At 46.1% G+C, this 23,532-nt stretch overlaps 1 protein-coding gene across 2 annotated transcripts in view; it reads left to right on the top strand.

The window, feature by feature from the left end:
• The window catches only part of PTPRJ (protein tyrosine phosphatase receptor type J), a 185,167-nt gene that overhangs the window by 109,129 nt on the left and 52,506 nt on the right, over nucleotides 1-23,532 (top strand). For both annotated transcript variants that reach the window (XM_082627246.1, XM_082627245.1), the window contains exons 2-4: nucleotides 17,178-17,196; nucleotides 18,583-18,813; nucleotides 20,973-21,155. In XM_082627246.1, the coding sequence (XP_082483372.1) occupies nucleotides 17,178-17,196; nucleotides 18,583-18,813; nucleotides 20,973-21,155 (433 nt within the window). The remainder of the gene's footprint in view (nucleotides 1-17,177; nucleotides 17,197-18,582; nucleotides 18,814-20,972; nucleotides 21,156-23,532) is intronic.

Genomic DNA, 23,532 nt, shown 5'->3' with positions numbered 1-23,532 from the left:
GCAACATTATTTCCCACCTGAATATGTGGAAACTAGGACTTCAAGAGAATTGATGACTCACCCAGTATCGTACACCTAGTAGGTAGTGGGGTAGGGATTTGAACCTGGCTCTGGCTTCCACAACCATTCTTGTGCTTCTGTAAAAGGCTGACTCCTTCACTTTAGGTCTGACTGGAACCCGGCACAGCTTATGGCAGTTTACAGAATATGTTTACATCCATCACGTCTCTTAAGCGTTGAATCTTGTTTCCTGAAAGCACACAAGGAAAAGCAAGGGATCCACGAATGTGACCAATGATGTGTTGTGTGAACAGATGGTGCCAGTCAACAGGCAGGAAAAGGACTTACTGAGTGCTGAGTGACAGAGCATGGGTCTTCCTGACCTTGGTATGAAAGCAGTTCAAGGTCTTGGTCAGTGAGGAAAATCACTCTTAGTCCAAATTCCTACATAGGCTGATGGGATTGCCCTCTAAGATTTGTTGGTATTGCTGAATTTGTTAAAGGGAGAACTGGAGGAAGCTACCAGAAGCTTGCAGTGCATCTGAGAAAAACTGTCCCTTTGATCTGCCTTCTCCACCAAGTATAGTCTGGTTTTAGCCCAGCTAGAACCTACGGGGCAAACTCAGCCTGGATTCCAGAAGACCTGGCTCCTTTCTTGCTTAAAGTCCATTAAAAGATGTCTGCAGTTTGTTCTGGATTGAATTTTCCTCAAACTGAGCCAACTCCCACCCTGGAGTGAGTCTTTCAGGGTTTTCCTGGGAGCTTATGGACTGTGGCTACTTCAGGCCAGAGGGGACTCTCTGGGCTACATCATCTCTTCTCACTGTCCCTTTAAAATACCTTAAGCCAGTGGTTCTCAAAGGAGTCACCTAGAGAGCTGATAAAGAGCACAGAGACCCAGGCTGGTTGAAGCAGGACAGAACTGGGCCCTCTGTATTTTTACTAAGTTCCTTGGATGGTCCTGATACTCACCACATTGTGAGAATCACTTCCATGTGTTTTCTTGCCATTGTATTTTGTACTCACACTATTCCTGGCTTGAATGCTGTCTTCTGTTCTTTTCTGCTGTCCAAATCAAATCTAATTTTCATGCCTAGACCCTTTCCCCACTGTCATCCTTTCAGCTACTATGTTTTTTTTTTTTTTTTTTAATTGAAGTATAGTTGATTTACAATGTTGTCTTAGTTTTGGGTGTACAGCAAAGTGATTCAGTTATACATATCTATATCTATTCTTTTTCACATTCTTTTCCATTGTACATTATTACAGGATATTGAATATAGTGCCCTGTGCTATACAGTAGGTCCTTGTTGTTTATCTGTCAGCTACTAAACTTCTTACCATCCAAAGGTCCAGTGGTCAGCCAGCTCAGGCACTGTGCGAGGCGTGAGTTTGAGTCTCCAATGTCAGGGAGTTTCCAGCCAAAGAGTTAGGATAACAGTAAGAGGAGACGCGAGGTGCTGAGCATCCCACAGAGGAAAGCACCAGCTATGCTGGGGAACGGAGTTTGGCAAAGTTGTTCTGGTACAAGAACGAGCAGGAATGAGTTGGGCAAAGGAGCGAGTGAGACAGCTCTTGTCTTCTAGGTTGTAGGACCAGCACAAGTCAAAGGAGGGGATGACAGCACAGATGATTCAGGGGATTTGAGGTATATCGATATGTGGGAAAATGTACATGAAGTGTGAATTCTGCTTTTGTGACTCATTCTTTCCTTTACAGAAGGCATCAGTTACATTGTAAAAAAAAAAAATGTGTGTATGTTGAAAGGTTCAGAAGACGTAAAGTGGCAGAATGTAAGATGTTGAAATCCTCACCAATTTAAACAGTTCCACCTAAAGGGAGAAAGAAAAACAAAAAAACAAAACCAGTTGTTTATTTCTTTGTCTCCCTTGCTAGTCTCTAAGCAACTTGAGACTAGGGGACATTCATCTCTGTGTCCCTAGAATGATCATGGGGCCTTGCAGAGAATGCAATTAGTGATCAGTGGGCGAATGAATGAGTTTCAGACCCAGGAACTTTGGGCAAGTCCCTTTACCTCTCTGGGCCTCTGCTTCCTCAACTCTAAGTAAAGATTTTATCCTACATTGTGACTGATCACCTATATCCCAGTTGCTTGCTTTTGAGGCCCTGAAGTTCACACACATGTATCCAGCTTTACCCACTAACTAATAGCCAGGCCAGCTCTGTTCCAGGCCCTGGAGATCCAGTTAAAATCCACCAATCAGCCAGTGCTGAATGAGCATGTCACAGGGAAGGCCATGTGCTGGGCACGAGTAGATGTAAGTGTGTGACTCCCCTTACCTTAAGAGAGAGCTTATAGATAAGGTAAATATGTGGAAAGATAAATTGGCTTATGCTAAGTGCCAAAGGACAGGATCAGATTGCAAATGTACAGGGTACGAGAGGGGCTGCTCTGAGAAAGCAGTTCTATAGCCAGTGTCTTTGGACCACCAGGCACCATCCTCTGTCGCCAATGGACCCCTACTGCAAGGTATTTTATCTCTCAAATACCCTGTATTCATTAAGAAAATTTTGTTCCTTCCCATGTCTTTTATCGGCCAATTGGAATTTCAGGCCAGCATTGAGAGATCCTGTGTTCTTAAACTGAGTTGATTGATCTCTAGCCAAAAGCAGAGAAACAATGGCAATAATGATAGAATTGTCCTCTCTTGAACATTTGCCTCGTGCCAGACATTAGTTCATTTAATTATCGTAAGTCTTTAGGAGGGGACTGTTGTAATCTCTGTTGTCAGAGGAGAAGATTAAACTTCAGCTTCGTACTCAAGCCAGTAATTGTCAGAACCAGGACACAGAACCAGACCCAGACCACAGGCTCACGCTCTGACTTGCTGTAGGCCTGTGCCTGTGGCCCGTCCAGGGTAAATATGTGATTTAGGGCAGCGTTAGGCAAAACTATGGTCCCATGGGCCAAATCCAGCCACTTGTTTTGGGGTGGCTTATGAGCCAAGACTGGTTTCTTACATTTTTAAGTGGTTCAAAAGAAAAAAAATCAAGAGAAGAATAATGTTTTATGACGCGCAAAAATTATAAGAAATACAAATTTAATGCTCATAAATAAAGTTTTATTGGAACACAGCCATGGTCGTTAGTGTACTCATTGTCTGTGGCTGATCTCAAATTACAACAGCGGAGCTGTAAGACCTGCAAAACCTAAAATATATACTGTCTGGCCTTTTACTGAAATAGTTTGCCAACCTCTGATTTAGGGCATTCGTTAGGCTTTAGGAGATGTTGAAAATCACCTGTTGCCTTGCATTGCTGTCCTCACCTGTCGTGGACAGGCTCTGCTGATAATTTTATGATTCTGCATTCTCTTTTCATTGCTTGGATATCAAATAAAAGTGTTTACTTTGTGACATCACTGGCTTAATAGTACCTGCCCTGGCTGATTTACCCAGGTACCGCTTTATCCAAGGTCTGTCTCTTAGAGAGGACGATGGTATGACCTTGCCTTGAAAAAAACATTTTTTTTTTTTTTTGGTGGTGGTTGTATTTAGGTTATTGTTAAAAGCTGATTGGAGGGCTTCCCTGGTGGCGCAGTGGTTGAGAGTCCGCCTGTCGATGCAGGAGACACGGGTTCGTGCCCCGGTCCGGGAGGATCCCACATGCCGTGGAGCGGCTGGGCCTGTGAGCCGTGGCCGCTGGGCCTGCGCGTCCGGAGCCTGTGCCCCGCACTGGGAGAGGCCACAGCAGTGAGAGGCCCGCGTACCGCAAAAAAAAAAAGCTGATTGGAGAACAGTTGTCTGGGTGTCCCAGCGATGCACTTTTTAATCGAAAGAGAATATTGTAGGCAGAAAAATCTGTATAAGAGCTGACCTGTTACTACGACCACTGGTTGTTGAGGCCACCCTGAGACTGTCGTGGCCAATGGGAAGGAGCCAGGCCTGGGTCCTGAGCTCTCATCTTGCTGGCAGTGAGGGGAGTGGGGTTGATGGTGGGTTTGCTGAGCACATCTTTCTCCTCTGGCGGATGCAGGATGGCCTCAGTGCAGCTCTGGCTGTGATGGGTCACAAGAGACGAGAATGCAGCCAGTCTGAGAATTTCAGCCCAAGTTCCTCTTAACATGCAGCAGAATCCAAGATGCTGTCTTGGGGCTTCCCTGGTGGCGCAGTGGTTGAGAATCTGCCTGCTAATGCAGGGGACACGGGTTCGAGCCCTGGTCTGGGAGGATCCCACATGCCTCGGAGCAACTGGGCCCGTGAGCCACAACTACTGAGCCTGCGCGCCTGGACCTGTGCTCCACAACAAGAGAGGCCGCGACAGTGAGAGGCCCGCGCACGGCGATGAAGGGTGGCCCCCGCTTGCCACAACTAGAGAAAGCCCTCGCACAGAAACGAAGACCCGGCACAGCCAAAAATAAATAAATTAATTAATAAACTCCTACAAAAAAAAAACCAAAACAAAACAAGATGCTGTCTTGCCTTTCTCTGCTGTTCTTGCTTCTGCGTTAGCAGAAATACCTCCTGGTTCTGCTTTTTCTTAGTCTTTGTTGTGACAGCTCACCCCTCCCCATGCTTCACCCCTTGAACCCTCCTGTCCCAGCTCTTGCTAGTGGTGATAATGGTAATACTAGCTAATATTTATTGTGCACCCCCTGTATGTTAAGTGCTTCGCATGGATTATATCATTTAAGACTTGTCACAGGAATCCTGTGAGGTAAATACTGTTTAAACCATTGATTTTTTAAGTTATGGTGAGAGTTATCAAACACACACAAATGAACTCCAGGTACCCCTCTCTCAGGTTACGTACTTAGCCCTCTTTTGCCCCACCCTTGCTCAGGTAGGTAGTTATTATAGTTGCTGAAAGAGGATGAGAAGCTGACTCAGGTGAATGCAGTTGGTAGGGCTGGACTCCAGAGTGTCTTAGCCCCTGTGCTCTCCCACCTGACGACTGATGTTTGCTGCTGTTTATGGAGCACCTACTATGTGCCACTTAATCCCCACATCGGGCCTACAGAGTAGATGATAACTTACAGGTGAAAGAGCTCAAGAAGTGAGGACACTGGCCTCAGACTCCTTGCTAATTAGTGGCAGTACTAGGATTCAGATCCAGAGCTGACTTCAGGCCCTGCTGGTTTTCCACCCCAGCCCATTCTCTGTCTTCCTCTCTTCCCCAGTGCAGTGGGAATCAGTGGCGTGGTGGTTTCGCTTGTGGGAACCTCTGTCCTCAAACCTTGGAAGAACATAAGGTTACTCCAGGATGATTTCTCAGAGGGCGTGGAGAGCTTCTGTTGCAATCACTGCTGGCCCTTGTGGCCTCAGAGATAGAATCTACCATTGACTTTTTGGCAGGCGTTCATAGCTAATGAGAGATCCTTTAGCTTTTGTGGTCAGTTGAAGGCAGAGCTCGCAAAGCTGGCACCTCGAGTCCTGATGTTCAGTCCTCCTCCGGGAGGAAGGCGGAGAGGGGTGGGGGACTGGGTTGCTGGGAAGGCATGGGCTGTGGGTGCACCCAGCTGGGGGTGGCGTGGGGAAGGGGAGGATTCTGTGACCAGCTGGCCCTGAACATAGAAGGCACTTGGTAAAAGGTGGCTCTTAGCGGTTTTTATCCGTACTCTAAGGTGGATGGGCCGTGCAGGAGGGACTTTGTGGGATTTATGGAGTGGTTTTATTCAGATTCAAGAGTAGGAAGTGAAAATCTTGACTTTCACCATCAACTGAAAGATCAGAGCTCTCTACCCTGGTTTTGCTCCTTTTTGGGGGTGGTGGTAGCATGGGGGAGCAGGTCAGGGGATGAGCGGAGAATTCAGGGACAGGCAAAATGGTCCACTTCATATTCACATTCTGTACAGTATTCACATCTGACGTTGGCCGGAGGTCTCTTCCTAAGAGAGAAGCTTAAACATTTGTTATAAACATTCGTTAATAATTGCAGCCCACAAATTTTGCAAACTGCACTTCAGTCAATGGTCAGAAACTCAAATGGTGTCAGGGTCTGTTGGGAACATAAATAAATGGAATAGGCCAAATAATGAAGTCACAGTGCCTCTCGATCTTTTATATGCTCATGTTTGATAGAGAAAATGAACAGTGTGGGTGCCATGTTGCTTGGCAACTGCCATTTGTCCTCAGTGTTGAGGTGACAATACTAGGGAGTGCTGGTGAGCTCTAAGCATTTACCCATGGAAAGGGGGAGCTGATGCTCAGATCCAACTCGCTGCTTAAATGTCTCCAGGTCCTCCCCCTCCCCCTCCCTCCCCTCCCCCTCCCCCTCCCCCTTCCTCCTCTTCTTCTTCTGCTTTTTTCTGAGAAGCTGAAAATCAGGATTTACAAAATGCTGTCTCCTAATTTTAAAATATTTGCTTAAGATTTTAAGAAACACTGTGGCAAAGCATCATGTTTTATACTATAAAGATCTATTTGTCAGTTATATCTCAAAAAAGTTGGAAAAAAATACAGTGGGGAAAATAGGACAGTGTTCTAATGGAGGTATATTAAAAAAAACAACAACGCTGTGGAATAAATAAAACATGTCAGTGGGCTAGATTTGGACAGTGGAGCTTCAGTTTAGGACCCTCAGATTTATCGTATGATGTGGAGAAAAGGTTCCGAGAGGGGCCTGGGTTCTGCCAACTCTGATTCTCTCATGAGATGGGGAGGTGAGCCCTGCTGGGGAGCCCATGAATTTGTGCTTTAGTCTCAGGGCTGGGTGATCTGGGTTGAGTTGCTGAACCACTCTGGCACTGACTTTCTTCCTTCATGAAGTCAAAGGGGAGGTCGATCACTATTTTACAAACTGTGTTCCTTGAGGTGCATTGGGGGTTTCATAAGTGTTTCCTGTGAGTTTCATAGAAAACACGCCCCCTCTCCAACCCCTTCCAATTTGGCTGTGTGAAATTGTAATGAAAACACTTGCCCAAATATGTGTTACACCAAGTTTTAATACGTTGGAGAACACCAGTGTCTTAACTTGTTCATGCATCTATTACATTGAAAATAAGAACAAGGTAACTTGAACTTTAAATGTATAATGAAAAGATTGCTTTTATTCAAGTGTACATATATGCAGATAGACATACCTACATAGATATATATGATATGTGGAACTCTATGCATATAGGTCTTCATAAGACTCTTTTTGAAAAAAATAGTTCTGCTGCTAATAATACCCATGGAAACTTCTGGCCTGGGATTTCCAAGGTCATCCTCAGCTCTGCATCTCAAAGTTCACATAGCCTCACCAAAATAGCCCCTCTGGTTACTTTTTCCTCTGCATTTGAAAGGGAAATGTTCATCATGCCTTCAACTGCCCCAAGAGGCAAGAGATGAGCCAGCTGGTCTTTGCAGGGTCATTGTTGCTCATTCCTTCTGTCAAAGCCTCACCTGGCTTTTTGGGGGCACAAAATTAGGGATTAGGCTGACCCTTCTCCACGGTCCCTATTTTTTTTTTTTTTTTTTGCAGTACGTGGGCCTCTCACTGCTGTGGCCTCTCCCGCTGCGGAGCACAGGCTCCGGACGTGCAGGCTCAGCGGCCATGGCTCACGGGCCCAGCCGCTCTGCGACATGTGGGATCTTCCCGGACCAGGGCACGAACCCGTGTCCCCTGCATCAGCAGGCGGACTCTCAACCACTGTGCCACCAGGGAAGCCCCTCCACAGTCCCTTTTGATGACAGTGTCAAGTTCAGAGAGTCATATGACTCTGCAAATGAGGCAGGGTCAGCCAGCCCATTCTCACCTTGCTTGGCCCAGTGTCTCATGCTGTAGGTACTGCTTGCCATGCTGCCTATTGGTCTGCCTATTCCCTGCCTGTGGACTCTAGGGTGGAAGTGGATGCCAGGCATTCAGGCTGCCCCACAATGCCACACCTGTCTTCTGGAAAGTTTCCCATAAAGATGTTTATTGCCTGGCTTCTGGGTTCAGAGGGAGTGCCCGGCCTTTCTACCGTTTTCGTGATCAATGATTTACCTTTTTAGACCAGTTTTAAAGGGAGCTGTTGGGTAATTTTCACATAGGAGATAAATGGAAGGAAGAAGGAAGGCCTTTCAGAACTGAGATTTGTGCATGCACCGCATAAAATGCTATTTGATTTTAAAAATCTCTTGAAGCGGTTCATGTTTTGTTTAATTATGTCAGTGGTTAAAAATAACTATTGTCATACGGTGGGTGGGCTTGGTTTTAGAAGGATAAAGAATCTATTGTTACCCATTCTGTTATTCAGTCACTTATTACCCAACCCTAAAAACCAAACGTGTATAATAGAAAACCTTAAGCTTTGTCACTTGCTAAAATCCAGGCTCTGTGAATTTACCCTCAAACTCTGTTCCTTTTGAGAATAGTGCAGAAGCCTCCTTAATTCGGTCAGTGTTAATGGGTGGATGGAACCTGTCCCCAGGGCCCATGTCAGGCAGGGGTTTGTGACGGGCAGCCCCGGAAGTTCCTTTGGGTTCCGTGGTCTCAGCTGAAGTTTGTCCAGCGTCCGAGCCAGCTTAGCGCTCCTGGGAGCGGTTAAAGTCAAGAGCTTCAGTCAGGCAGACCTGGGCCGGAAGCTTAGACTTCCTAGCTGTAGGATTCTGGGTCAGGGATTTAACTTTTCGAAGGCTTATTAGTTTCTTCATCTGTAAAATAGGGATCAACGCAGTTCCTGCCTCGCGGGTCCGTGTCGTTAAGGCCTAAAGGAGTTGATGAATATAACACCCGTAGTACGGTGATTGGCCCACAGTTAAGGGCTCAATCAGTATGATTACAAGTAGAATCCATTCGCATTAAGTACCCGCACAGGATCACTCTCAAACCACCCGCGCCCCTCCCTCTCTGTCCCGCAAACTCACGGGGTACTTGGCACCCCCTGCTTCTCCAGCTGGCTGGCTCCTGGCTCCGGCTCTGCGCTGCGCTGTCATTGTCTTCGGTGCTTCTCTTGCCCCTGGCTCTTGGTGAGTCAGAACCACCTTATGTGCCCTGGTACCTTTGGCATCCAGCCCAGGGCCTGGCGCAGTGCAGGACCGCAGGAAAAGGCACGAGTGGCTTGGACTGAAAGGGCCTCAGAGCCTGGAGAGCTCTTGGGGCTGGTAGTGGTCTCAGAAAGTCATCAGGTGAGCTGACGGGTGGCCACTTCAGAGGTTCAGTGAGGCAGGAGGAAGGCTGTGAGGCTGGGAACATAGGAACCTTGTTTTGTTAGAGCCCCAAGAGAACTCAGACGTGGGGTCTGTATTGCCTATATCCTTCCGCCATTTTATACTTGATGAAATGGATGGCTTGGTGAGACCCAAGTTCCTGAGCTCACAAGCATCAGGAGAAGTGGAACCTAACCCTCTTTTTGTTTTTTTACGTCTTTATTGGAGTATAATTGCTTTATACTTTATACTTTATTGGAGTATAACACAATGGTGTGTTAGTTTCTGCTTTATAACAAAGTGAATCAGTTATACATATACATATGTCCCCATATCCCCTCCCTCTTGCGTCTCCCTCCCTCCCACCCTCCCTATCCCACCCCTCCAGGCGGTCACAAAGCACCGAGCTGATCTCCCTGTGCTATGCGGCTGCTTCCCACTAGCTATCTGCCTTACGTTTGGTAGTGTATATATGTCCTTGATTACCCTGTTGGGCCGTGCCTACAGGATTCACAGGCTCTGCAGTGATGTGACATGAGCTCTGTGCTGTGGCTCTTCCATGTGCCCCTGCAGACCCCTGCCCCCTACCTCCACCCTGCTCTGCCCACTGGGAGGAAGCTGCCCTCTGCGGTCTACACCAGCAGGTGCCCTTGACCTGCAGCTGCCCACTGGGCCAGTCCAGCAGCAGGAAGCCCCCAGTGGAGATGGGGGGAGGCAGCCCCTCAGCCTGTTCCCTTGTCCTGTCCCACTGCTCCTGCCTCTAGGGTTCTGGCCCAGCTCTTGCCGGTTTCCCTTAGCCCCACCCACACCCTTGTAAACAGACCCTTTTAAAACTCTCCTCAGTTACACTGGTAGAGTGTGTCCTCTGCCCCTGCCAGGATCCTGAAGAATACTAGCACGTTTTAGAAAGAGTAATCTAGCAGTTCTATTTTAATTTTCCACTGTGCATTGAAGGGAGAGACTAGAAGAGAGGCAACCAGGTATGTGGATGAAGGAATGGGGCCTGCTATTCACAAAGGGTGTCAGTTTAGCTTTTGGCCTTTTATATTCAAATGAGGAATTTTAGGTAGAGTTGCAGCAATACTTTGACAGGACTGAAACAAAAATATACTGCAGCAGATATAACCCTCTTCTGGCACTTCTTTTTTTTTTTTTTTTTTTTTTTTTCCGTACGCGGGCCTCTCACTGTTGTGGCCTCTCCCGTTGCGGAGCACAGGCTCCGGATGCGCAGGCTCAGCGGCCATGGCTCACGGGCCCAGCCGCTCCGCGGCATATGGGATCCTCCCAGACCGGGGCACGAACCCGTATCCCCTGCATCGGCAGGCGGACTCTCAACCACTGCGCCACCAGGGAGGCCCTGGCACTTCTTAATTAAAAAAAAAAATTTTTTTTTTTGAATGATCACATGCTAGTAATTTAAAAAAAAATTTTTTTTTCCGGCCACGCCACGCAGCTTGTGGGATCTTAGTTCCCTCACCGGGGATCGAACCCGGGCCCCCTGCAGTGGAAGCAGGGAGTCCTAACCACTGAAGCGCCCGGGAAGTCCCCTTACTTTTTTTTGGTGTGTGTATTAAGAGCTTCAAGATATAAAAATGGAAATGGTCTGTCTGTATCAGCCCAAGAACGAGGCTGTTTTCTGTTAGTTAGGGCTGAGGGTTATGAGGTCTTGGTTTAGGGTGGCCACACGACAGCAGTGGGAAGTCCAAGTGCATTGTACAGGGAAGCATCTTTAGGACATGACCACTGAGTGTACCCACGAAGGGCGAAGGGAGGGAGGAGTCAGGTTATTCCAGAGTTTATGGACTGGGAAACACGTGTAACGGGCAGTCACAGAGGTACTTGGGAAGAGAATATGTACAAGTCTGTTCTGGTGCGCATCTAGTAGTGTTCAAAGTGGACCACTGATGTAATGACTTGTAGCTTTGCCCGAGTTGCGATGGCATTGAGGGCAGTGTTAGCAGTTTTCTCTTCTCTGGGCCTGGAGGAAGATTCCTGTGACTGGAACCACAGTCTCAGGAATGGGGGTGGTTCCCAAAGAGGGGGAGGGAGAACTTTGGCTCATCAGCAGTTTCTGTGAAACAGAAACTCATCCCTGGGGGAGGGGAGTGATAAACAAGGCTGGAAGTCTTGACAGTGAGGGTCTCTGCTCCTTAGAAAAGAAGAAGACTGCTGTGCAGTGTTGGGTGATCTTGGGCATAGTTAATGCCTGGCCATCTGGTCGACCAGTGGGTGGACCATTGTCTGCTGTGCCTGGGGTATCTAGGTAACGGGAAGTCCTTGGCAGAACTGAAGACAGTATTATATTCTTTTTTCGTATGTTGGCATGTCTTCCTCCTAAGACAGTGAGCTTAATCTCTCTTCTCAGTGTTTGCTCCTTTTGCCCAGTTATGGGGCCTGCAGAAGCCTTGAGCCACCTGTGTGGGTGACTTTGCGGGGTGGTAGCGAGAAGATGGGTAAGCTATGAGTACTCCATCTGGGTCTGCATCCCAGGAGAGAAGGCTTTGGGGAATCTTGGCTAGAATGGTTGAGGTTAAGACCTGGATTCTGTTTCTGGTGCTTCCTCGCTGGCTGTATGTCCTTGGGTAAGCCACTTACTGTCTCTGTGCCTCAGTGCCCACCTCTGTAACTGAGTTATTGTTCAACTATTTATACACTTGGAAAGTATGAGTTTCAGATTGCCCGTTGGTTTTATCAGTAGGATCTGAGCTTTGGTGTTGTCATCTGTAAAATGGAGATAAAAATACCTTGCAGAGTTGCTGTGAAGATTCAAAGGTGATGATGATGGTCGTAGCTTAAAAAGATCATTTAATTTCATATTCACTATAACAAAGCAGGTATGATTATCATCCTTGTTTATAGATGTAGACACCGAGGGACAGAGAGGTTAAGCTACCTGCCCAAAGTCACACAGCAAGTAAATGGTGGCACTGAATGATTTCCCCCAGGTGGTCTAGTTCCAGAGCCCAAGATCCCATGAGTCTGTGCTCAGACAAGGTCTGTAGAAAGCCCAGCTCAGCGCCTGGCACACAGTAGGTGCTCAGTCAACTTGAGTTCCTTCCTTTTTATCCTCAGAATGCATTCGGAAGTGGAGGTCCCCACAGTGCTTCTGGTAAGGCTGTTCTGCCCACCCGATGTTTTCTGATGTCCAGTTCGGGGTGGGGGGTTCATTCCCCCTTCTTCGGCTGTCAAATCCACCTTTCAAAACCTCTCTATTTATTACCTTCCTCTTCTCCTCCCCACGCTCCCACCCCAACCTCTTCCTTCCGGAAGCTTCCTTTCCCTCCTCCCTCCCAATGGCTGAGCTTGATAATAATCAGTCACCTACGTAGTATCATTTTTTTTTAAAAAAATTGAAGTGGAATTCACACAACATAAAATTAACCATTGTAAAGTGTACAGTTCAGTAGCATTTAGGACAGTCACAGTGTTGTGTAACCACCAGCTCTGTCTAGTTTCAGAACATTTTTATCACCCCAAAGAAAATCCACTACCCGTTCACAATCACTCTCCCTTTCCCCTCTTCCTAGCCCCTGGCAACCACTAGTCTGCCTTCTGTTTCTATAGATTTCCTTATTCTGGACATTTCATGTAAATGGAATGACACTATGTGTACTTCTGTGTCTGCCTTCTTTCATTTAGCATAATGTTTTTGCGGTTCATCCACATTGTAGCATGTATCAGAGTTTCATTCCTTCTTATGGCTGAATAGTATTCCATTGTATGTGTATACCACATTCTGTTAATCTGCTGTTAGGTTGTTTCCACCTTTTAGCCATTGCGAATCGTGCTGCAGTTGACCTCCACCATCTTTGATGCAATCACTGTCCCCTGTTGCAGTTTGGGCACAGGGGCTGTGGCTTCTGGTGTCCCCTGAGGCTTAGACAGGGTGAGCTCATTCATAACCTCTGATTGCTGGGCCTGTTGAAACCAAGAGGGAGAAGGCTGGGAGCTAGATGTGCCCCTAGCTCTTGGGCCTGGCTCTGCATACTTTATCTGGTTTAATTTCTGCCTAGAGGGAGGTAGAGAGCGGAAAGTGCTGGTTTTTCTCCACCCTGAAGTACTTCTCCCTCCTGTGCCTGGGACGAGTTCATAATAGCCAGTTGGGAAATTTCTTAGCTCTGTGACCTAAGGTCTACTCTGACCTCAGCGTCCTCATCTGTAAAATGGGGATGATTGTTCTTGTTTCACAGAGTTGTGAGGATTAAATGGGTTGGAACCTGCGGAATGCTTGCTTCTTTCCCTACCTGGATTTGGAGTCTGGGTGAGGGACCAGGTGAGGGAAGGCACTTGGAAGCAGGACGATTTTTGTGGAATCCTTCTCGGTGAACAACTACCAGTGCCTTTTGGGGTCCTCTTAGAAGGGGAAGAAGCTGAGATAATTCTCATCACCATGTTTAGCTGTCACTGCTGAAAAGTTGTCCCCAACTTCCCTTTTCTGCAGTTAGTTAACTCTGATGCTCAGTGTATGAATCTGCGGAAATTTTCTCCCATTTCACCCCCAGGCACAACTAGGCTCTGAGCTAACTTCAGGAAGATGAGCTTTCTGTTGATTGTATTCTTTTAAAAAGTACTTATGAGGCATCCTCCATGCCAGTTAACTTGTAGGGTGTTGTTTGCAAGGCTCTTTTCCCCCCCCCTGTGGTCAGTGGAAGAGTTTGGGGGCCTGGCAGACCAGGACTTGCCTCCTGGCTTTACCTCTCACTGACCAGCTCTGTAACCCTTGATGACAGATCACTGACCTTTCACTTTTTTTTAATCTATAAAAATGTGAAAATTAGTCACCTCGCTTTGTGGTTGCTGTTGTGTCAAATAGTGTTCTTTTGGTTGCAAATCTTAGACAACCCAAACAAGAGTAATTAAATAATAAGGGGTATTGCATCTCCCCAGGCAAGAAGTCTGGAGGTAGAAAGAGTCTAAAATTGCTTGACTTGGCAGTGCAAGGATCCAGGTGTTTTCTCTCATTCCCCTCATCAGCCATCCTCAGCAGGTGGGTGGATTCTTCCCTCCTTGTCACATAGTGGCTGCAGCGGCTCCAGGCATCATGGGTAGATCTGCTGAAGTCCAGCGAAGCAGGATGGTGTTTCCTTCCATCTAATTCCTTTTTATTAGTGAGGAAGCTCTTCCCCAAGAGACCCCTTGCAGACTTCTCTTAGGTGCTCTTGTCCTTCGTTTTAGTCTGCATCCTTTAGGTCCCCTGGGTCCTAAGGCAAGGATTAAACTGCTAATGCTTTATTTGGGAAGTCCAGGCCTAGTGAGGTCAAGATGAGGGAACAGAAGGGGGAGTGAGGCCAAAAAGACATGAAGCCATGTGATGTAGTGTGTATCCCTCTGGCTCCTATTACATGATGAGCCCCAAAAAGATACCAGCTGGTGTGTATGCCTGGCACATAGGGCCTTCTTTGGGAGGGTTGCCAGGAGAAACTGTACCTGGATTTGTCAAAGAAGCACACTGATAATATCTCTTGAAATTAATTTTTAAACCTTCCCTAAGTCCTGGTACATTTCTCGCCAGTTGCTTTACCCTGGAAGGTAGTGTGCCTAGTGGTTTAGGCCACAGACTCTCTGGGTTCAGATCCAGGTGCTGTAGCTCACCAGCCCAGTAGGGACCCGTGCCTCCCTTTTAGTAAAGTTTGGAGGATTCAGTGAGTTAATATCTGAAAGCACTTGGGACAGTGCCTGGCAGAGTCAGTGCTCTGGGCATATGATTTTAATCTTTGGAAACGTACCTTTTTGCCACGACCATGATTCTCGAACTTTCATCTGTAGAACTCAGAGCTCTTTGACACGTTGTCCTGTGTAGTGACTATCAGCCACTCAAAGTTTACTGAGTCTCGGACTGTAAAGGACACAGGTTGAGATGCACAGACACTCTTCACCTTCATGTATGCCCTCAGTGAGTGGTACCTGCCCGAGGGCATCCTCCGTCTGTCCTCCTCTCTCCCTCCGCCATGGCCTCCTGTGACTCGGAGCCCGTCTGCTTTAGCTCTAGGGCTTTAGCACAGCGCTTGACACATGCAGGTGTGCGAGAATCGCTTGTTAAACGAGTTGTCAGTACTTTCTACCTTCAAGTACTTTTTTACAGACCTGTCTTATTTCCCTTACTTTCCTGTAAACAGTTTGAGGACAGGACCCAGATCTTTCATGTCTTAGGCAACCTTTGGTTGGATGGTTGGATGATTGAATGGATTCCAGGTGAGGACACAACACATAGATGCCCAGGCAGAGAGATAATCACATTGCAAAGGGCCAGGGCATGCCATCCTAGGGTCATGAGGTTATGTAGTTTAATGTTTTCCAACTAATGGGCAAAAAAAAAGTTTGTTGCCCTGTGCTACTTAACTAGCAACTGACTCCTCCTTTTTCTCCTCTCTTGTGGTCCATCCTGGATGACGTGGACTGATGCATAGCATAGATTGAGGGGCAGGGCCTGGAGGGAGGAAGATGAGCTGGAAAAGTTTAGGCCTGAGATGAGGAGGGCTTGAGGGTACAGTGCAGTGGTGGGAATGGAACGTTTGAGAGGGGGGGTGAGTAGGAAAGGAATCAACAGGGCTTCCCGTCCCCCCCCCCACCCCCCGCCCCGGCTTGTAGGGAGTGAGGAGAGGGAGAGTACTGGATTCCTTTGAGTACTAGCACCTGGGTCACTGGGAGACAGGACAGGGGCCAGGCCCCTCCCCCCCATCCCCCATCTGTCCACCTATCTCATGAGATGAAAACGATGGTTGCTGTTCTTATCTTCTCCATTTGATAAATGCAAATTTTCAGGATAAGTGGAAGGAATACTGGCCTGGTTAATCAGGCTCCTGGGACCTGACAGGCCTTGGCCTTGCTGTGGGACCTTGGACAAGTTTTTCCCTTCTCTGGGCCTTAGGGGTTGCCTCCTCTCCAAAATGAGAGTCTCATTCTTCCCTTCCGTGGCATTTATTGAGTGCCTACTGTGTGTAATATTCTAGGCACAGGCATAGACGTGGTTTCTGTTCTCGTGGAGTGTACATTTCAGTTGGAGGAGACTGACAGTAACTGAGGTGAATGCCGGGAGAAAACTCACCAGTGATGTGATGGAGAGTGAGTGGGGCTAATTTCCATTGGTTGGTTGGGCATGGACTCCGTGAAGAGGTGGCATCTGAGGCCACAGTCTGGGAAGGTCTGGGGGCAGAGTGTTTTTGGAGAAGGGAATCAATACGTAAAGGCTCCAAGGGAGAATCAGCTTCAAGAACATTGTAAAGGGTGTGAGAGGCTATGAGATCAGAGAGGCCACATAGGCTGTAGTTAAGAGTTTGCATTTTATTCTAAGTGTGATGGGAGGTTGGAGGACACTTCTTTCCACTAGAGTCCCTTTTGATTATTTTCTTCTTTACAAGGACCATACTTTGGAATATCCAAAAAGGTGTGTGAACTAAACAACAGAATGAACAATCTTGAAATATTTTAGGTTTTTAAAGTGTGGGGAAATAATATATGGATCATGATAAATATCTTTGAGGATCCCCAGGGATCTAAAGATGGCACATTGAGATACTGTCAACTAGCCAATCTTTAAGGTCCCTCTGTTTCAAACATTTATTCTTCTCAAAGCTGATTGCCGTATGATTGAAAAAAAAAAAGATGACTGCCACCTACTGATAGAAGATGAATTTTTGCACAATGAAAATCTCAAACCCGGTGGATTTCTTCGGTCACGCATCTGGCTTTATACCCTCCATTGCTCGACCTGAAGTGGCTCTGGGGAAGGGGTGATGGGGTGATGGTCCTGCTTTCCTTTCTTTCTGACCCAGAGAACCTTAACTCTTGTTTCGATGTCCTTCTGCCTCAGTGCACAATGTAGTGACAGGAAGGAGTGCTGACCTGGGGAGTTGCTCTTCTTGGATGTTTCAGTGGGAAAAAACACTGCCGACAGTTGTCTGGTCTCCATTGTCTGTAGTTGACCCACGGTTACACTGAATTCCCCTATTCAGTGGCCCTACACCCTAACCCTGGCCAACAGGCCTTTGCCTAGTGTATTTAACACCCCGCCCCAGTTATTAAATTCCCAACTGCTTTATTTCTGATTTGCATTTGCTGTGGCTGAATGAATCTGCTGACTTCCGTTTTCTTTTTCTGTTACAGATCGTGTGTACAGGTGACTGTAAGTACCACTTCCCATTCCACTCTTGTGTTGTTCGCTACTGCCCCCCGATGGACACAGCAACACTAACCTCAACGTGAAAATCACAGAAAATGCTGATTTGCTAAAACTTGCTTAGTTTCCAATTTTTCTTTAGAAGTGGGGTGAGGGTGAAAACAGCAAGTGAAAGAAAAAATTTTTTATTTGTGCAATCCTGACAAATAAAAAAATAATTTTTCTGTGATTTTTTTTCTAGCCTACATCTGTAGGTGATCAAAAAAAAAAACCACTTAGTTTTCATAATGCAGTATCTTTTATATTTATTTCATGTACTGTTATCCCATAATTATTTTCCTGTGTTGCTACATTACCACATGATTTTTAAAATGGTGTACAGGTTTTGCATAACCTTTGGAAAACCAGACGTAGCCTCCTGGATATTTTGCTTCCACGTGGAGGGCTGAATCCCAGTTGCTGGTCCACTGAAGTCCTCCCAGGTCTATAGTAAAATGAGAAAAACAGGGACAGTATAATAAGTTTTTATGAAACTAAATATATTCAGTTGAAATCACCGTTTATTCTGGGATTATGTCCTTACCAATTTTTTGGATCATAATTCGTTTCTTTAAGAAATAAAATTATTTATTTCTATAAGAAATAAAATTAATAGTATTTGGTAATTTTTTTTTTTTTTTTTTTTTTTTTGCGGTATGCGGGCCTCTCACTGTTGTGGCCTGTCCCGTTGCGGAGCACAGGCTCCGGACGCGCAGGCTCGGCGTCCATGGCTCACGGGCCCAGCCGCTCCGCGGCATGTGGGATCTTCCCGGACCGGGGCACGAACCCGTGTCCCCTGCATCGGCAGGCGGACTCTCAACCACTGCGCCACCAGGGAAGCCCTGTATTTGGTAATTTTTTAATGTACGTTTTTGAAAAAATAAAAACTGGTTGCTTTTGTCTGTCCTCAAAATTCAAGGACTATTTTTTTTTTCCTGGTTGGTAAAATCTCAAAGTCTGTGAACCATAGAGATAAAATAATTAGAATGTTCTCACGGTGCCATACAAAGGGGGCAGACCTTGCTGAAACCTTCTAATAAAGAAAAGCTCAGTTAATAACAGTAATTATGCAAAGCCTGTGCAAACAATAGAAAGAGTTCTACAATTGCTTTTTCTTCCTTGTTAATCAGTTTGGTAAGTAAACTGGTAGGTTCCTTGTGCAGGCTTGAATCACTGGTGCAAGAGAAGAAGACATCTGTGTGTAGAGGTGATAGTGTAAAGTGGGGAAAGGGAGATGAGGGAACTATGATGCGTTTTAAAAATTATAATAAAAAAGTCTGTTGTGTGGCTGGTGTATGGTGGGAGGTGCCATTTTATTAGCTTGCATTTCGTTCTTCTTTTCCTGTGTTCTAGGCACCCGCTGCCATCTGGTTGAATCCACATCTACAACCAGTGAGATTCAATCTATCGAGGCACTAGGAAACTTTTCAGTGATAAATGTAACAGATGTGAGTGGCCAGAGTCAGCAGTTTCCCCGAGCAGACAGTGATGGGAAGACTTCATTTTCAGGGCTGGTTCCTGGGCTGCACTATCTTTTTACCTTTTCAAATGGCTCTAGTACCTGCTGCCAAGAAGTGCAAATACGTGAGTGAGACTTTTCTTTTGGGATGGATTGTGGGTTTTAGAGAATGTCAGTGTCTTCATGTTTGAGCAGTACTGCGATGGTGTAGTGGTTAAGAGTGCAGACTGAGAATCAAGGTCCCAGGTTTGCTTCCTGGGTCTGTCAGTGTTTCACTGTATGACCTGGGGCTAGTCATTGGTCCTCTTAGACCTCAATTTCTTCATCTTTATTACCAAAAATACATACATACACACACACATATTTTTAAAAGATATTTTAAGATGTACTTTGCTGAACTATTGAAAGTTAAGAACTTCCTTTTCTAAGGAATTCCCTGGTGGTCCAGTGGTTAGGACTCCACGCTCTCACTGCTGAGGGTGCAGGTTCAATCCCTGGTTGGGGAACTAAGGTCCTGTAAGCCATGTGGTATGACACACACACACACACACACACAAATGCTTTTTAAAAATCTTTCCCTGTATAAACAGAATCCCTGTATGAATCAACCAAATTTAGTTCTTGACATTTCTCTTTCTTTAAAATGGTGCCACAGCCTTCTTCAGGAAGTTGTTGTGAAGCATAAATGAGAAAATGTGTGCACAGCACCTGGCGCAGTGCCTGGGACCCAGCCAGCACCCAGAATAGGACTGCTGCTGTTCCTGCTGCTCCCATGTTGTAACTGTGGCTATTGTTTTATCAGTATCCTCACCACCATCATCACTGCTGATTGCAAATGGCACCACAGTGATAAATAACCTGCCAGAATGCTACTGTGACACTGTGAACTGGTTACTTTATAAAGTGGAGGTTCAAGTCTGAGGGGCTTTCTGGCATGAAGTTTATTGAATTGTGGGCCACCAGATCCTTCTGTGCCTGGTCCCTTTTCTTTTCTCTTATTTTCTCTCCTACCCTTCTTCTTTTTTTTTTTTTTTGTGGTACGCGGGCCTCCCAACGCCGTGGCCTCTCCCGTTGCAGAGCACAGGCTCCGGACGCGCAGGCTCAGCAGCCGTGGCTCACGGGCCCAGCCGCTCCGCGGCATGTGGGATCTTCCCGGACCGGGGCACGAACCCGTGTCCCCTGCATCGGCAGGCGGGCTCTCAACCACTGCGCCACCAGGGAAGCCCCTGCCCTTCTTCTTTGATTGGGTTAATGTTTGCATCTCCCAGGTTCCAGGTCAGGCACACTCTCCATGCTGTCATTTGAAGGCCACATGCATGCTGAAGTGGTGTTACCTGTACCACCTTTATGCTTCTGGGAGAAGGCCCTGGGTCCTTGAGAAAGGCCTTATTGCCTATGCAATAAGGGTAACTTCTGTTTCTAGTTGTTACTCCTCCATCTAGACTGTAATTAGGATGCATCCATTTTGAAGTTTTAGTTACTGTTAATAACCATCATGGCTTCCATTGTGTTAAGATCCTGTACATCTACAATTTGACAGATGACGAAGTGAGGTTCAGAGCAGTGAGATGACTTCGAGTACAATCACATGCTAGTGGCCACCAGGATTGGACTCTGAGCCCTGATTTGTGAATGTCCAAATCCAATGACTTTGTTTACAGTTTCAGGGTGCCTTAATAATAATCCTCTGTGTTTAAGAGCTGTCAGCAGAGGAACCTGAGACCGAGATGTTTTAAGGGACTAATTCCAGGTCACACAGCTAAGGGGCAGGGCAGTGCTTTACATCCAGGTCTGCATTCCAAGACCAGCTCTTTTCTCTTTATGCCATTCTGTCCTAGGCCATCTTTAGGCCAGAGAACTGTGGAGCTTCCTCCTAATATCTGGGTTTGGAAAAAAAGTTATCACATGCTTCTGCACTGTATATGCCTCTCCATAAACAGTGTTTTCTGAGAATCAGGAGATAGACTTATTTTGCGTCTCAGGTCTTCTGTACAGATTTAGCTCCATGTTCAAGTCATGGCCAACAAGGCCACCCTCTGTTATTTTTATCTTTGTTTTATAGCCTTCTGTTTCACTAACACACATGCATACATGTATATATGGGAATCTAAATGTATTTTGTTGGAGGGAAGTCCAGGAGGCAAATACAGAGAAATGAAATTCTACGGGTGCAAAATTCACTTCTGGAAAGTAGACGTACAGAGCAGTCCCTACTCTTACATTTCTTTCCGAAATATAATATAATCTTTTTCTTTCCTTTTTTTGGGAAACAATATTAAAATAGAACCCAGTCCTACAGAAGCTGTTACCATCAGTCCAACCAGTGTGACCCTAACCTGGGAAAACGACACAGCTGGAATAACGAGTAAGATGGAAAATGGGCAGATGAGTCTTGCAAATCAAACAGGTGGTAACAGCACATACTCAAGTCCAGGACGCAATGGGACTTCAGGAGATACCACATTAGGTAAGATGAGTAGCTCCCAGGAATGATCATGAACCATCCTTCTTGTCCTGTATCCTAGAGCCTTGCCCATTCAAGTTGCCTGCTGGAAAGAGATTGATTTTCATTAACTGTGGAAGACGAGAAAAGATTCTGTATTGTTTCAAGCCCAGGAGTTCAGGTGACAGGATCACTCAGTATTAAGGTCCTGTGTGTTTTGGGATATTTTAGCTATTTCCAACTGTTTGGTTTAAAATTGTTTTCATTATTATTGATTAATACTTACTTTTCTGCTAAGACTTGGGAACGGAGACCCGTTAGAAATGTGTCTTGGGCTTCCCTGGTGGCGCAGTGGTTAAGAATCTGCCTGCCAAGGCAGGGGACATGGGTTTGAGCCCTGATCTGGGAAGATCCCACATGCCGCGGAGCAACTAAGCCCGTGTGCCACAACTGCTGAGCCTGCGCTCTAGAGCCCGCATGCCACAACTACTGAAGCTCGCACACCACAACGAAGAGTAGCCCCTGCTCGCCGCAACTAAAGAAAGCCTGCGCGCAGCAACAAAGACCCAACACAGCCATAAATACATTGATTAATTAATTAATTAATTATTTTTAAAAAGAAAAAGAAATGTGTCTTGATGTTGTTGGTAATTACTAGGCTTCTTTTAATCTCCCCAGGGAAGTTGATGCTATATTTATATTCCTGGGAGCTTCTGTTGGGCATGAAAGTTCGATATACTTTATAGAGGAGTATGTGTTTCAAATGAACTAAGAGTCCAGTGACTCTTATTTAACTTAGATTTTTATTTAGTTTAGATGTCAGTACCCTGAGCCACCTGTTACAGCTGCAAATTTAGCTTTTTTTTTTTTAAGCTGAAAAGAACCAAAAATATAAAAAACAGATGAGACGCTCTTTTTAAGCTGAGAAGAATAGACAATTTAAAAAAGAGGTCCTGTGTTGGTTTTCTGATCACACCCTGTGTCGGGTGCGCTCTCATTGGCTGGTGAAGGCCGTGGAAAGCTGACCTCCTGAGCCCATGGTGTGAAGTGACCGCCTGGCACAGCGCCTTCTGCACACGGAGCAGGCCAATGCTAAACCAGTGGTTTTCAACATTTTTTTTTTTTTTAAGCCTGGAAACTATTTCTTTAAATAAAATCTTGCCCAGATGCCCAGTAAGTAAAAAGAACTGGAGAGAGAGGAGCTACAGGGATGCAGTGTCACAGGTACCTTCAGAAACCTCCTGGAGGTTCTCAGCAGTTTTAGAGAAAACAGAAACCCACAGTAAAGATTTGCTGTATTGTGAGAGAGAGAGGAAAAGAAGGAGAGGGCAGAGAGGAGATAGAAGAGAATGAAGGAGGCAGAATTTAGAAATGCTGATGGGACAAGGTGATACAGAGTTGGTGACTAGAGGAAAGGCGAGGTGGCCAGGTGGCCAGGAGCCCGCAACCCAGGAACCAAGGATCCTCACTCCACCTTAAAGCCCCCAAGGTCAAGGCTGTGTTTATCAGCTACTGTTTACTGAGCGCATACCATGTGCTTAGGTGTCCTTAATACATCAGGGTGTCCTCACAGGAACCCCGAGGGCTACAGTGGAAGAAATGGTAATGCCGAGAAGTTAAGTTTCTTCTGAGCTCCCAGAGTTTTTGAGCCATCATGTAGTGGGAAGCCAGCAGCCTGATTCCAGAGCACTGTGGTACAGTGGTGTTCATTACAGTTACCCAGATCGTTGAGCTGGCTGCTTTATTCGTGTTGCACGTGTCTTTTTTAAAGAAATGTGTGACCCAATGTAGAAATCTTTGCATCAGAAACATTTGACGTGAAGAACAGAATTGCAGGATGGATCAGCTCGCCTCAGAGCTGGATGGTGCCTTACAGTCATCCAGGCCAGTGTCTCTGAGTTCAGCCACCTCAAGCAGGGTTGTGGATCTGTCTGCAGTACCGCCTGTGCTTGTATCAATATATGCTTAAAGCTGGAGCCCTGGGTTCTAGTTTCCCTGATGCTACAAGCAGGGTGCATTCTTGGGCAAGTCACCCTTCTGTTCTGAATCTCCATGTTCTTATCTCAAGATTGAAGGCAGTGGACGTCATCTTGGCCAAAATGGTTTGGTTTATGTCACAACCAGTCAAGTAAAGTGATAGAAAGAACGGAGGGGGGATAGTATAGACCGGAAATCTTCTGAAAATTTCCCTTGGGGTTGGAATACAGGGAAGAGGGTCTTAGTTGAAATGTCTTGATACTGTGAAATATTATTTGTATTATCTGGAATTGAGACCTTTAGATGTAGCAAATGATCACTTTTTTTAGATGCTTATTCCTGATATCTAAAACAAATATTAAATGCTGCTGTTTAAAAGGGCAATTGAGAAGAGTATCAGATCACTGTTGGAATTAACTGTCAT

The sequence above is a fragment of the Mesoplodon mirus genome (assembly GCF_964341445.2).
Source record: "Mesoplodon mirus genome assembly, chromosome: 7".
Taxonomy (NCBI): Eukaryota; Metazoa; Chordata; class Mammalia; order Artiodactyla; family Ziphiidae; genus Mesoplodon; species Mesoplodon mirus.
This window is presented reverse-complemented; position numbering and strand designations above follow the sequence as displayed.